Source organism: Aplysia californica, unplaced genomic scaffold (assembly GCF_000002075.1).
Source record: "Aplysia californica isolate F4 #8 unplaced genomic scaffold, AplCal3.0 scaffold01182, whole genome shotgun sequence".
NCBI classification, from domain to species: domain Eukaryota; kingdom Metazoa; phylum Mollusca; class Gastropoda; order Aplysiida; family Aplysiidae; genus Aplysia; species Aplysia californica.
This window is the reverse complement of record NW_004798452.1, coordinates 1-15,592: the sequence shown is the minus strand read 5'-3', so window position 1 is coordinate 15,592 and position 15,592 is coordinate 1. Positions and strand designations below refer to the sequence as shown.

General features: G+C 40.0%; 1 protein-coding gene across 1 annotated transcript; it reads right to left on the bottom strand.

The window, feature by feature from the left end:
* Positions 1 to 4,113: 4,113 nt before the first annotated feature.
* On the bottom strand, positions 4,114 to 14,869 carry LOC101853426 (the record flags this gene model as incomplete). Its single annotated transcript, XM_005112091.3, is given in 6 exon segments — positions 4,114 to 4,887; positions 5,764 to 5,967; positions 7,368 to 7,427; positions 8,200 to 8,310; positions 8,887 to 8,983; positions 14,681 to 14,869. Coding segments are annotated over 6 exon segments (846 nt in total), but the record flags the coding sequence as incomplete, so codon positions are not given.
* Positions 14,870 to 15,592: the final 723 nt, after the last annotated feature.

The window sequence follows — 15,592 nt, the reverse complement described above, 5'->3', positions numbered from 1 at the left end:
AAACAATTTAATTCTTATTTTATAGTGAAGCGTCTTGTGATTTTTATTTTTATTTGTACGGTCATTATTATTATTACTGTTGTTATTATTATTATTATTATTATTATAATTATTCAAAGAGGTCATGGCTTCAGAGCATGTCACAAGACATAATAGAATGATTGTCCTTGCAACATCAGTCATGAGTGAGTGTGACACTTGTGTTTCCGCATACTAATAAACCTCCACACAAAAAACTGCTCAATTATCAAGGGACTGTGCTCCTTCATCATCCTCTCTCCACCAATACTATTTATTGCTCAGGTACTGATGTCATTGGTTATAAATCCAAAGTGTTCATTAAACAAAAGCGGTATTGCACCAATATCGGAGGCCTAGTCGTCTTCGTGAAGAAGAAAACTGGCAAATGAATTTACAAACAAGCAAGTCCGACTCACTGTTAGCCTTTGTGACCAACTAACTAATAAACCAAATCTGTGTAACCAATTGTGAAAAAACTCACCGAAACAGGAAATTCCTACAAAAGCTCAAAGACTGCGCCCAGAAAACAAGTCAAAAAGTTACTACTCTCCTTACTCTCCCCTCCCCCCCCCTTCCTTTTCCACAAACCACCCACCTAACTCTGTCTAACAAACTAAAGTAACCAGCACGGCTAACAAAAATCGACAATGAGGTGCACACATAGACGGCTGCATAAATCTCATTATTTCACTTTTTTTTTTATGTGTTATCAGAACCAGCAGAAAAGAAGAGGATGTCCTCCCAGCCAGACCCGTACATTTATCAGTTAAGGCACTCAACTCAGTAAAGAGGACAACAAGACTCACGGGAAGCTAAAGATAACGTTGCCGCATGGAGAAAAAAAACAGCACTGTTGTAAGTCAAGATTCTCATTTTTTAAGAAACTACTACACACACTGCTACCATTCGACTGGTAAATCAAGCTTTATGTAGCCTGATATTAATGGTCGATCAGTAGAATCCATTTTTTTTTAAAAATTCTTTCCCAGTGTGACAAAACCGCCAGAGTCCCAGAAAAACTTGTTGAAATAACATTTTGGTATGACCTGCCGAATATAAATTTCAGACAAACACGGTAGTACTGAATCCGGACGGCGAAGAAAGAAATTCCTGTAAAAAAATAAAGAGCTAAGAACGTCTTCAGTAATGAAAAAGACACTCAATATTTTCAAGAGGACCAAAACAACAATCCTAACTAATGCAGCATTTGAACCAAAACTGATCCAAACAAACATACAAAAGAAAAAACAAAAAAGAAAGAAAACACCCAGCACTAAGACAAACAGTCTCTAGGGACTAACAGGACAAGCTCTAGTGAACAACGCTTTACAGAAAGGCAAATTACTATAAAAACAATCGCAGCTAGCTAGAAACGTATTCTTGGACACTACCGGGCATAAATTTCAATCGGCCTGTTCTTAGACAACGGTATGATCAGTATTCAGCTCTTATTTGCAACAGGCAACATTTTGGAGAGAGCAACGGAGCATCAATGGACATGTCCGGAGTGCAGGGATGTTGATTCCTGAAACAATGAACAATTGCAGCAGGTGCGCCTATTTGCTAAACATTCATCATAATCATGAGCATTAAAAAAACAAAACAAAGCCAAACAAATACAAATAATACAAGTACGGGCTATATATTCACGATATATTGACACCAAAGCAACACGAGAAGAAACATTATTTTATTTTATAGTAGAGGGTTTTACAGCGCTCGCAACTGCGTAAGGTCATATGAGCGCCAAGGGGTGAGTGTCAACAGAGAAGTCTTTACAGGGAATCAGACTTAGACTGCTCACCTCTCTAGCTTCAACAGCACAAGGTCTGCTACGACTACCAAGGCACCTCAAAATAGCAGGTCAAAAGAGAGTGACAAACATACAAAAGAAGTAGAGGAAAATGACAAACATAAGCGTTTTTACTTATGATAATTACTGGTTTTGGAGTCCAACCCTCACCCCCTCAACAATTTTTTTCATGAACAATCCTCTCCTTCGTGAGGAAAAATAAAAAATATCAGTTAGTTAGTATGTTTACTGGCATCTTTTTAAGGAATGTAAGGATGTGACAAAAGTCTGTTGAGGAAAAATGTACAGTTTGGCACTTAATGTTCACCAGCTGCATATATGCATCTGCTATCAGATGACCAGCTAGCTGAATGCTTGTAGTCCAATGTGTGCATGAGTTTGTGTGTGTGTGTGTGTGTGTGTGTGTGTGTGTGTGTGTATGAGCGGGTGTGTGTGTGTGTGAGTGTATGTGCGGGTGTGTGTTTGCGGGTGTGTGTGTGTGTGTGTGATTGTGTGAGTGTATGAGTGTGTGTGTGTGTGTGTGTGTGTGTGTGTGTGTGTGAGTGTGTGTGTGTGTGTGTGTGTGTGTGTGTGTGTGTGTGTGTGTGTGTGTGTATGTGTGTGTGAGACCATCCTGGTCGCAAGACAAGACGTAATTTTGTTTGAGCAGCAAGGAAAGGAAAAACTTGAGTCTTCGACAGGCAAAACAAAATAAAACATTTGGTGCCATACTTCAGCAATATCCTTGACCTTTTAGCACAATTAAATTTGTCTTCTTTAATTTATACCACCAGAGTCTTTTCACAGAATATACAAACATAAACGGGAAAATTACATCACCACCTGCGGTAGAAACATGCATCATACAATGTCATCAACAACAAAATAGTAACAACAACAAAATGTAACAAAAAAAACATTTGTTACAAAAATATCAGCAACAAAACAAGAATGAAAAGGGTGAAAAAACAATAAAATAAAAGATAGGTTTTCAAAAATAGACAACAAAATTTGTGACACAAAAACCTACTCTTTCCAAACCTTTAATCAGTGGCCACTTCTTAACTTCTTTCTCTATTGCAGAGTAGTCGATATTTGGTTCCACCAATGACATGCTACAGTAAGTACGTACAGTTAGGATTTTCCACCTATATCAGATGGGAATTGAAATTTTTGTCTCATTTTGTCAGTCAAATACCTGCAACTATGATCAGCCAGAATTTGCAATGCACCAGCGGAGTTGCATACATACTAAAATGAGAAAATCTAAAGAACAGACAGCAGTTTACTTTGCAAATTAAAATTCAACCACACTTTGAATAAGAAAGAATTCAACCTTGAAGCAAAAACGATATTTTCCTGAATACAAAGACTAGATTGGTTCCATTTGTCTTGATCAAGGCTAGTAAGACGTTCAAGGAGAATCAATCTGGCCAAAATTTAAACCTCATTTCAGTCACATACAAAACTGATTAAAATAAACTTATAAACAGTTGATCCGAAACCCAAATTTCACCCAAGAGGCTGCTCTGACAACAGAGAGGAAAGATAACAAAATTCGGTTCCAATTCACATCAAGTGATCTTTCTGTGCTAGAAAGTAGGAATAGCCAGCCAGCCACCACAGAACAGTGATGTCAGCCAACGCTGCAAAGTGAAAAAAAATAGGTACACATATATTGCACCTGTAAGTACACTCAAAACTAGATCAAAGTATAAAATTATATTCTTTAAAAAAATGTATTTAAAAAGTAGAACGTCTCAACCAAGTGCTGTGTATACAAAGGGAATTTTTTTCCACCATTTCACAAAATAAATTGCAGGACATTCTGAGAGAGATTCAAGCAGCCAAGATAATAAATCTCCAAAAAAGTTTTAAAAGACAGGAAAATAAGTTGGGAGTCATAAGCATTAATATTGAGACAGCCAGTTCAAAGATCTCTCTCACAAAAAGCAGAACATAACAACACCCTGCATCACAAACAACGTTTTAGCTTTTGACTAAAACAAGACTATGACTTTCAAATCCAATAATTATAAGAAGCAAAATCTTAAGAATTTGCAGAAGATTGCAAAACAGTCCAGTCATCGTACTGATGGTAATTTTAGTTTACTTTTAGTAAGAGTCTTGAGACGCTTGCAACATAAATAAGATGTGCAATTTTTAGAACAACATGAAGAGTGTTCTAGACCAAGGTACATTCTAGAACAAGGAACAGCACACACAAACACTAGACACACACAGATGGTGTTAGACAGGCTACATCACCTACCAACATGAGCTCGGAAATCACAACCAAGAAAAACTCTCATTAGTTTTTATTAGTACAATCAAACCTAAAATGCTATATGACTACCCCTTTTACATGACCCAACAAATTGACAGAGTTTGCTGGAATTTCTTTTTATCAAATTGAGGATTTATATATAAATTTTGGGCGTACATATCATATCAATATGCCAGGAATTCAAATCTATCCAAGATTACCCAAAAAAAACTGACATGATGCTGAAATGAAAATTGATTAGCAAAATGTAGAACACCAATCCAACCAAAATCCAAGCCGCAGGGGAGGTTGTAAGTCATGAAATGCAACAAAAGATTAACCTATGACCAAAACAAAAATGAATGAAAAGGGGAAAAATTACAACCCTTCCTCCCTAAAAAAAAAAAAGGCAAAGTCAAACTTCAGGTAAATATGACAGTCACTTTTAATTTTATAAACTAAGGAGTATCCACCCTATAGTAAGATTAAGTTGAGGACAGTTTTCATTTCGGGGTAAAAACGCCAGTAAAACCAACTCTCCGAAAAGATGCTGTCCAACTCAAAGGTCAAGGTTAAGTCCTGTGTGCACGCTCGCCAGCCGCCTAAGATTGTTGCAGCCGATCCTAGTCCTTCTTGGCAAAGCATGCGGCGATACAGCCGACCATGCAGACACAACAGCAAGAAGCGGCCATGATGATGTAGGCGGCGGTGGTGATCCAGAAGGCGAACCAGTAGAGCGTCGGGTCACAGTAGTTGGGGTCAGTCTCCACACTGGACCTGTCGTCCGTTCTATAGATGAACACGCAACCTGGACACGACAAAGATGGCACGTTGTTAATTGTATTGCAAACTTTTCTCGCGTACATATCAATACAATCCGTGGCTGAACCGAAGCTCGAACCAGGACTTTCTGCTTCGGAGACAAGTGCATTAACCACTCCGCCACCCCGCCACTGTAAGCTACAGGCTGTAAAAATACTGCAATAGTGCTTTGCGGTCGTGTCGCCACCGTGAACGACAGCAAAGTGGGAATCTCTCAATGACGTCAAACAAGATGGCTGTTACTATAAATATCGGCCAATGGCGCACATCTGTCGTTCTCAAGTTATCCGTATGTCCCATCCCCTCCACAGACTTAACACAGTCCATCCACGCAGCACGTAGAGTATGCAACACTTGTCTTGTTCCCGCGGACCAGGATACAGATGCGGTACATCAGTACTACACCTGTATCTCTGCAAAAATACCCCAACCATTATTAAAATTTCAGCACACTGAGAAAATTTTTAATGATGGTCGCATGCTTACTAAGAAAGGAATTAGAATCGAAACTGAAAACATTAGACGTAGCTCATTCTTCACCTGAATTCTCATCATAGCATAAGAGTAAAACAACACTCATGCTAGGTCTACTCGACATTTTAAAAAAAAATTAATATCCAATTGTTGTATACTAACTGATTTTCGATCTCAAAGGCCACAAAAACCATTCAGAAAAGAAATTTAACTTTAACAAGTGCGCATGTCAAAAAACGAGATCATTGCAACGTGTTATTTTTGCCACATCCCATCACACCGTCGCCGATCAGCGTCCCGCGAGGAAAAGTGACGGTTTCTTACCGTTACCGATCAGCGTCACGTGTGGGCAAAGTGCTAATATTTTGCACTCATAACCTCCACTTACCAGCGATGAACCAGCCGAAGAGAAAGCAGTTGACAATGCCTTCCACGGGATTCACTTTCTTTTGGTCCTCCTCCCTTTCTTGCTCCGACTTGCGACACCGTTGGACCAAGCTGAAGAGGTTTTTGGCCGCCCCAAAGGCTCCCGCCACAATCAGGTAGATAGGAATCATCCTCTCAGCTGGACAGTCATCCAGATAAACTGAACCTGAAAGATTTAGCTCAGCTTTAGTTTGAGTAAAAGTTTTAAGGCACTTCCGACACAAAAAAGTCATTAAGTGTAGAAGAATAGAGGTACCACTAGAATTAACATACAAAGAAAAGAAGGAGGAGAGATAAAAAGATCGGGACGATAGAGCTTTGACAGAAAGGAAGTAGCAAGCCAAATAAGAGCACCTGCTGAACACCCACTGAGTAAACAGAAGTGCATTGATACAATAACGGTCATTTGGTGCAGAGGAAAAGCACAAAAAAAAGATGTCGACAGGCAAAAAAAGTCGAGACAAAAAAAGAAGTGGGACCCGCCAGTAGCACCCTCCAACCACCTGCTTGGGGACAGACAGACAGACAAAGGGAACAAAGAGACAGAAAAAAGAAACAGAACCTCCTGACAAGGTCCCCCAACCAACCAGCATAACAACACCCCTGAAATATCCCTTTACTCACACCTCATTTAGTTTGGTAGAGGGTTTTACGGCGCTCGCAACTGCATATGGTCATACGAGCGCCAAGGGGAGGGTGTCAACAGAAAAGTCCTTACAGGGAATCAGACTTACTCTGCTCACCTCTCTAGCTTCAACAGCACAAGTTCAGCTTCGACTATCAAGGCACCCCGGAAATAGCAGGTCACAAGAGTGTGACAAACATACAAAAGAAGTAGAGAAAAATGACAATAGTAAGGATAAGGAAAGAAAATGCAGCAGTTCCCTGTTGTAGTTCAGTCACAGTTATGAGCATGACATTGTTGAATCAGCCCATTTACAACATTATTAGGTTATAATCTAAGAGGCGGAACCCCCAAATTTAAATTCCGTCCCCAATAGGACTGACCTTAGTGGGTTGGGAGATTTGAAAACTAAAAGAAAACAACCTTGGTTCAAAAACACCCAGACAGGGATGTGAACCAGGGTCATCAGCTCTGTAGTCCAGCATGATACCAACTGAGTTAGCGGAGCGCCCCAGGAAGACAACTAGCATTTGAGGGAAACAGTGGAGAGAGGTACAAGGAGCAGGCCACACCAGAAGACCCACCCCTTCCCTACATGCCAGAACACATTCATCCCCTTACCTATCTTTTTTCTTTATCTTTCCTACCAGAAAATCTGGGGTGTGGCTGAAAGACAGCAGTAAGGAGCCAAGGGGTAGCAGCAGAAAGGCTGCAGAAAGAGTCAGGAGCCCAGAAGAGGAGGCAAAAGAGGTGAGGGGGTGGGGGTAGAAAGTGGAGACGAAAGCAGAAGACAGAACATCGATAGACAGCGGGAAAAGAGGTGAAAGGAGACAATTTTAGAGAAGAAAATTTTTTCCCGTCGCTATCCGGATTCGAACCCGGACCTTTGAATGAGAGGGGAACACCTTAACCTCTTGGCCTCGAGAGCCCCCACCACTTACCCATTACGATCATCGAGACTGGGACTGCCATAAAGATGGCCAGGAGGATCGTGAAGCCGACTGTGAAAAGGAGGAAAAAAAAAAAAAAAAAGAACAAATGCATTAGAGCAAAGATCACTTAATTTTACAGCGTTACAGTCAACACTGTCTGGTCACAGGTTGGTAGGTCAGGTTGGTATTTTATTCAGTGCTTGCCATAAAATGAGTCCCTGGTACCTGGAGGTGCCGTTATTTATCTAGCTCAGAGGTGACATTGACATTGCATATGGTTCTAATTAAATCATTCTCAAAATATCCTCTCCTACCGCCCCCCCTCTCTATACTATTTACGCTGGAACCACAACTTCAGCATCAAAAGGTTTTAGAGTTTATGGGCATAGTGCCTCGACAGTTTGAGCAGAGATATGCATATACAAATACTATTTATTATCTATTATTATTAATCATTAAGATCATAATATTGCAAAGGGAAACTAAACTGTATTCACTTTCCTGAATACTGATGATTACTCACCTCCTTAAAAAAATTAACTGAACATCACAAGCCCATAATATAATCGCAATGTTTGTGCCCTCTTTGTGCCAACCCATTTTTTTTTTTCTTATTTTATGGTGAAGCCCCTAAAGCCACCAGGGAGTGGGCACTATAGAAGTGATCTTTAGTATATTATTATTATTATTATTATTATTATTATTATTATTATTGTCATCATCATTATTATTATCATTGTTGTTACTATTATTATTAGCATTATCATCATCACATTTGAAAATAACACAGCTGACACTGACATGACTTGAACTCTATGATCTCAGACGTGAGCAAGCTTACTTGTGGAGAGGATGATGACCAGAAAGGACTTGAGGAATCCCACAGTGCCATCCGACTCTCTCTTGGCTGCCTTCATCCGGCCATACAGTGAGTCATACGAGGGTGGAGGTTCTGAAAGGGCAAAAACATTTCCCAGGGGTAAGGGACAAACGTATTCAGTGCCAGTTCGACAGAGACAACATAATGATAATAATGATAAATTACATTTGTCCTAGAGCTCAGAGTGCATTTCCATCAAGAGAGTGCTTAACACTTGGCGCAATAATGCGACGGTGAAAATTATCCGTTCCGGTCACTGTACCAGGCCCGAGAAGTCTGTTGCAGTCACTCTCCTGGCTGGGTGACCAGATGGGGTATTTTGTACTGCTGGCTGTGTGACTGCAAAGTGTTTAATGCACTTTACAATATGCGTAGTACAAAGAACACAGTTCTACTAGTGATTCTTTCACTCCCTCTGTGTATCTCTCTCTATCTCCCTGTGTCTCTCCCCCCCTCTCTCTCTCTCTCTCTCTTTGTCTTCCAACTCCCTCTCTCTGCTTTCATCAAAATTTCATAGATCAAGACAGTAAGAAAACTAACAATGTGCGATACCGTATAAGAAGGTTTGACTGTAAGTTAGTACAGTTTGAGTCACATTTCGCTGGGCCCGCATAGAAATAAAGAGTCCTTTTCCGGCGAATTGCTTACCTTGATTGGCCGACGCCTCATGGTAAGTGGGCAGGCCGTCTCCCCGGGCGTTAACATTGTCCCTCTCTGTGTATGTGGGAGGAGCTTCCACATCTCCCTGGAAAATGGTTAAAGAAAAGAAAAAAATTCAGACAAAGTTGATATAAAAGCAGTCTTATTTTTCAAAGCCATGTTGGACAGACAGATATCTTGATGCCTATTCTTTTTAGCTTTGGTTAGAGGTTTACAACACTTGCAATGCACTGCATTATTTTCTTAAAGGTTATTTTCCATAAGGGAATTCACACAAAAAGATGGATACAGTATTACTAAAACAAACAAATACAATAAGAACATCTTTATACGGTGGATAAAATATACATAGCAGAGGAGCAATTTTTACAAAGTGGTTAGAAAATATGTGTCACGACTCACAATGCAAAGGAATCAGGTGATCATCAATTCTTGGGCATATATGGAGTTATTAGTATCATCTTAAAGCTTACTCACTGTCTTGCATTTGGCGAAAAAAAAACACCCATTTATCTGGAACTGAGTGAAGCCGAGATATTAACGTTGCAGAAGGTGGGGGTCACCTGGTGTCGGAGACAAAATTAGCAAGAAAATGGCCGCCAAAGTTTGGTGACTCCCAAAGCTTTAAAAGTGTCCTTGGAAACTGTAAATTTCATTTTACACGCCTTTGATCAACATTTTTCTAAAAAATTCACACAGAAATGTATTTTTTAAGAGACATAAAAGGTGTTGAGTTAAAAAAATTAAAATTTGAAGAAAAAAAAAGAAAAGAAACGGCCAGAAAAATGCCTGTTTCTTTGATTTCATTATTTTCTTGCGCACCTGATTTCACCACGCTGCCTCACATATATATATGAGTTTTATTTTGTTTGTATTTCAACAGAAAGGAAATACATTAACAACTGTATCGTTTGGACAATCTTAAGAGAAAAAAAATTGTTAAACTGTCGTTGAGTTGTTTACCTCTCGTAACCAGAATGCAACGATAGCCACACTTCACCAAATCCACATTATCACAGTGGTTGTAAGAGGGCAAAATCCTTCTGCCGAGAGCAAGAGTCTCCACCTTTTTTGTCTGAATCGACTCTCAGACAAAAAAGATAAAAACGCTAACAAACCCTGTACATGTACAGTACCTTCCTAAAGACTGGATGCAAGAAAATCATTTTCTTAGACTTCATATTTTTAACTCCAACGAAAGTAGAGAGGATACGGCCAATTTCGTGTCAATTTAATCCTTACGCTGTAACTCCCTGAAAAATTGAATAACTTTGTAATTCTACTAAAGGGGCAGGGAATAAAACAAAACTGCATTCTTTTTTTATACAACAACGACTGGTTGGTCCCTGCAGTCTCAAGCTGCCAAAACGTGTTATTGTTATTGATTATAAGCAATTTCTTGGCAAGGCTGACTACAGTATTCTACACTACTATGGTAATTGAGAAATGCAGCAGCAGCAGCATATGGTGCATGCCTGAGGCTAACATTTGGTTATTCAGAAACACGGCGGGTACTTTTGTTGTGACTTTCAGTGCAGAACACAATTTGACCTGATAGAACTCTGTGCAATGTCATGATAACATTAAAATCAAATCATGGCAGCTGCCTTCTTTAACAATTTGACACTATTGTCTGCTTCTGTGATTTCCTGCAAATACATGATTAGACTGTAGATAAAGTGAACTACTACATTTGAAGTTTATTCTCAGAGAGGGATTAAAAGTTGTTGAGGCCAGCTGTTTTTTTTCTTTTCTCAAGCACCTTGTACCTTAATTTCAGGAGACTATGGAACAAAAAGAATGAACATGATGACAACAAGACAAAAAGTTCATAGAATAGAGGTACTGTTCCGGGGCTTTTTATTTTGGGGTGCAGTTATGGGGAAATGAAACCGATCCTCAGCTGAAGATGAGATGTTGTGGCCAAGGAGACCATTTTGGACAAAACGAAATTATTTCAGAGATTTTTAAGCTTAGAACATTTGTCACCAGAGGGCAGTCACAGATCTGTTTTTATACTTTTTCAATTTAAAGCTGTGAATTGCAGTGGCATATTCCATGATATCATGATACTATTTTAATTCCATTGCAAAAATAGAAAATATTTTTTGATTAAAAATAAAGTCTCCTGCTTGCATCTTAAGGGTTAGAAGGTGTTCTCTATTCTCTATTATATATATACTGACCAATTTCTCTGCGATTTTGAACAGGGATTATTTTTTTTAATTTGCTGGTGTAGTCTGACTTTGCAGGCCTATTCCTTTTCAAATTTGATTTCCACTCAAAGATGGTACCGGAGAATTTCATACACATTTTGTAGAGAAACAGAGCAAAACCAACAAGTCTTTCTTTGCTTAACCAAAGAGACTGGCGAGGTATGAAAAAAGGCTAAAATACACGCATTCCTGCAGCGGACTTTTATAACATACACTTCGAACAAAACATAATACCATGAATGCGGACAGCTCTCAGTTACAAGTTCACACACATACTATGTGTGCTAACAACCTAAAATCCAAGAGAGTGTGGCATCCTTCAGAACCAGAACAAGTGGTAAAGAGGATTGTAGAGCAAGACAAGCAGTTTGTAAGTGTGTTAGTGCCCAGCACAATCATGAGAAATACAACTTAAGGGAAAGAAGTATCTCGAGCAGTACAGTATCATAAAATGTGGCCGAGACAAATCATTTTTGTGTATCTTGTCCTTCTATTTTCAGTATGTCATTGCCATATCATGAATAATTTTCACAAGAGCACAAAAAATTATCTTAAGACAAAACACTGATGAAAACATTTATTTTAAAGTTTAATTCTACAGCCCTATATGGCTCCTAGGTCCATACTTCCAGATTTTCATACTAATTAACACGCAATTACACTTGTGCACTCTCTCTCCTTCTATTTTAACTCTACATATATTAGCATACACACGTGTGAGCATGTACCTATGGACAACAGAAATAGAGGAGCACTATGTTCGAAACATTGACATTGACGATTAAGTCGGTTGAGGTTTTAGAAGAGCCTGTTTCGACTATCTATCTGGTACATTGACAGGACTGAAAGATCACATCATGAGAAAATTCAGACTAAATTTTTATCATGTTTGAAATATTACAGCGCAACTATTTAGTTTGGTAAAATAGGTGTATTATAATATCAGCCTTCGATTATCTTTCCATAGTGATCATACTAAAGGCAGCTGTTGCATGACACCTTTGCGGTTTTCCTTAACCTGTCCACAGCGGTTCCTGTCCAAAATAGCCATGATAAGTCATTTTCACCTCAAGTCGACCTCAAATCCCTGATCATAGCAGCCATTTGCTGCAAAAGTTTTCTGTGAACCTGCCCTCGGATTGAGAGTGATGTTCAGTGCAAAGAAACAGAGCTTGGCTTATATAATCACCTGGCTATGCACTACATGTTACTAAACTAAGGGGGGGGGGAGAGAGACTTCAGAGTGTAGCGCACATATATATCTAATGATGTTCGATTGCCTATAGATAATCCTTTTTCTCCTCAACAATGGGTGGCCGACTTGAACATTTTTTGTAGGCCTACTGTGTTTGCATGATTCTGACAATCTGATAACAAACGATAACAGTCGCAAACTATGAAAGTCTGATAAAAAAGTGTTTTTAAAGATAACAGTGTACAAATAAACATGCTAAAAAAACGAAGGCCAACACTATATTTCGTAATCCTCTTGCATATGTTTTGATAGAGAATTCTAGTGGGTCTGCGAGGGAAGCAACGGAAGACGACAAAAATAGAAGATGGAAATACATCATCTACACTATACTAGGGTCAATCAAAGAGGTGTGCTAGGTGCTCACTGCAGCTTCATGTGTTTATAGAGTATTGTCTCAGTTGAATTACCCAGCACACAGTGAAAAAAAAGTTTAGTGTTTCAATTTCCCTTATATACGAGGGACGTCCAGAAAGTAAGTACCGTTTTACAATAATTATAAAAGTATAATTTTCCCCTTAAAAAACGATTTATTTTTTAATACATCATCTACTTCTCTACGTAGTCACCAGAACTGTTGAGGCATTTGTCATAGCGAGGGACGAGCTTCTGAATACCCTCATTGCGGAAAGCTGCCGCCTGTGATGTCAGCCAATGTCCAGTCTCTCCTGTGAGATCAGTGTCTGCGTCGAAGTCCTGCCTGGCCAAAAACTTTTTCAAATATAGGAACAGATGAAAGTCACTCGGAGCCAGGTCTGGGCTGTATGATGGGTGCTTCAACTGTTCCCATCCGAAGGAGGCGATCAGGTTTTGGGTCTGTGCAGACTTGTGAGGAGTTGCATTGTCGTGAAGCAGAACAACGCCGTAGCTAAGCACTTCGCGTCTTTTGTTTTGAATCGCTCTTCGCAGGCCGCGTCAGGAAAAAAAAGTCACGTGTACAGTGTTTTGGGACAGGCAAGGATCTCGAGTTCTTTTAGTAGAATTTTGGGGAAATGGGATGACAATTAACTCTGATGAGTACTGCAACACACTTAAAAAACTGCGTACAGCAATTCAAAACAAAAGACGTGTAATGCTTAGCGTAAGCGACGTCGTCGTTCTGCTTCACCACAATGCAACTCCTCACAAGTCTGCACAGACCCAAAACCTGATCACCTCCTTCGGACGGGAACAACTGAAGTACCCATCGTACAGCCCAGACCCGGCTCCGAGTGACTTTTGAAAAAGCCTTTTATGCCGGGCAGGACTTCGACTCGGACGCTGATCTCACAGGAGAGACTGGACATTGGCTGACATCACAGGCGGCAGCTTTCTACGATGCGGGCATTCAGAAGCTCATCCCACGCTACGACAAATGCCTTAACAGTTCTGGACCTGGTGAATGCGTGGAGAAGTAGTCATCAGTCATACAAGGTATTCAAAATTAAATCGTTTCGATTGGGAAAATTATTTCTTTTATAGATTCTAGATCTAGATCTAGATCTAGAATAGATCTAGAATCTAGATCTAATTATTTTAAAACGGTACAACTTTCTGGATGTCCCTTGTAGATTCTATTTCCTGTTTTGAATTTGTGAATTTTTAAGTGTAGGCTACAGCCGACTACAGGCCTTCTGAATCTAGATTAGATCTCTAGATCTAGACTAGATCGTTTAGATCTACCATATAAAGTTCTGTAAATATTAGACCTGCAACTCACAGTCTCATCTGGGACATTGGCTATTTTTTAAAGTTTTTACCACCTCAGCCTCAACTGACATGACACTGACAGAAAATCTAGAATCAAGATTCTATGCATACAATGCAAACCGGAAAAACAGTTTGGATATCAAGCTTCAATACGTACTTTCACTTTCACCGACAAAGATAAAAATGCATACAAATCTTCACCGCGTTACCTTTAGAGTTAAAGATTCAGTTTCTGAGCCTGCCGACATTTTAATTCTTCCCGTCCAGGTCCTTCTCTGGCCTTGATAAAATTACAACACTTTGATCAATAATAAGTGAAAAAAATAATAAAATAAACGTCACGTGAGCAGCAATGCGTGGCGGGTATTCCCGATGTTTCCCCCGAAAATGCAGCCAAAATATTTTTCGTGGGCAATCACATGACAACGCACCTTTTTTTTTTTCTTGCGGAGTTCACTCACTCAGCGCTCGGGCAAGAAACAAGTTGAAATCGACTCATAACTTGCCCATTCATAATAAGTGAGCAGTACCCGTAAATTATGCTGTAAATAAAACACACATACTGGCAATATTCGGCAACAAAAACAAAAAATAATTCATTGGTAGCAAATGTTATTAAACTTACAGTAGCAGCTTCGTTGTCTTTTCCGTTTACACCTGAATCCGCCATTTTCCTGCGCGTATATCCGTTGTTTGTTGCTTCGCCACCGCCGAGTACCGAGTGCTGAGTGCTGAGGTGCGCTTGTCGCCTGCTGAACCAGCTATGCCAGGATTTTACCCGTCGACCAGGATTCCAAAGCCAGGCTGTGAAGAGCTAAAACAAATTCCAGGAAAACCCCACAACCTATCTTTGGCCGTGAAATGTCGGGCCTTTATAATCATTGGTCGCGCCAGCGCTGTGACTATGATGAGTCACGCACAGACACATACGCTGACGATACTATTTATTTTTTATGTTCTTGCGACAGATCAGAAAATCGCCTACAAAACTTGTCATGGTTGGAAGGATAACAATTATTTTTGGTAGTTGATCAAAAGTGGTGGTAAAGAAGCAGAACAACGCCGTCGCTAAGCACTTCGCGTCTTTTGTTTTGAATCGCTCTTCGCAGGCCGCGTCAGGAAAAAAAAGTCACGTGTACAGTGTTTTGGGACAGGCAAGGATCTCGAGTTCTTTTAGTAGAATTTTGGGGAAATGGGATGACAATTAACTCTGATGAGTACTGCAACACACTTAAAAAACTGCGTACAGCAATTCAAAACAAAAGACGTGTAATGCTTAGCGTAAGCGACGTCGTCGTTCTGCTTCACCACAATGCAACTCCTCACAAGTCTGCACAGACCCAAAACCTGATCACCTCCTTCGGACGGGAACAACTGAAGTACCCATCGTACAGCCCAGACCCGGCTCCGAGTGACTTTTGAAAAGGCCTTTTATGCCGGGCAGGACTTCGACTCGGACGCTGATCTCACAGGAGAGACTGGACATTGGCTGACATCGCAGGCGGCAGCTTTCTACGATGCGGGCATTCAGAAGCTC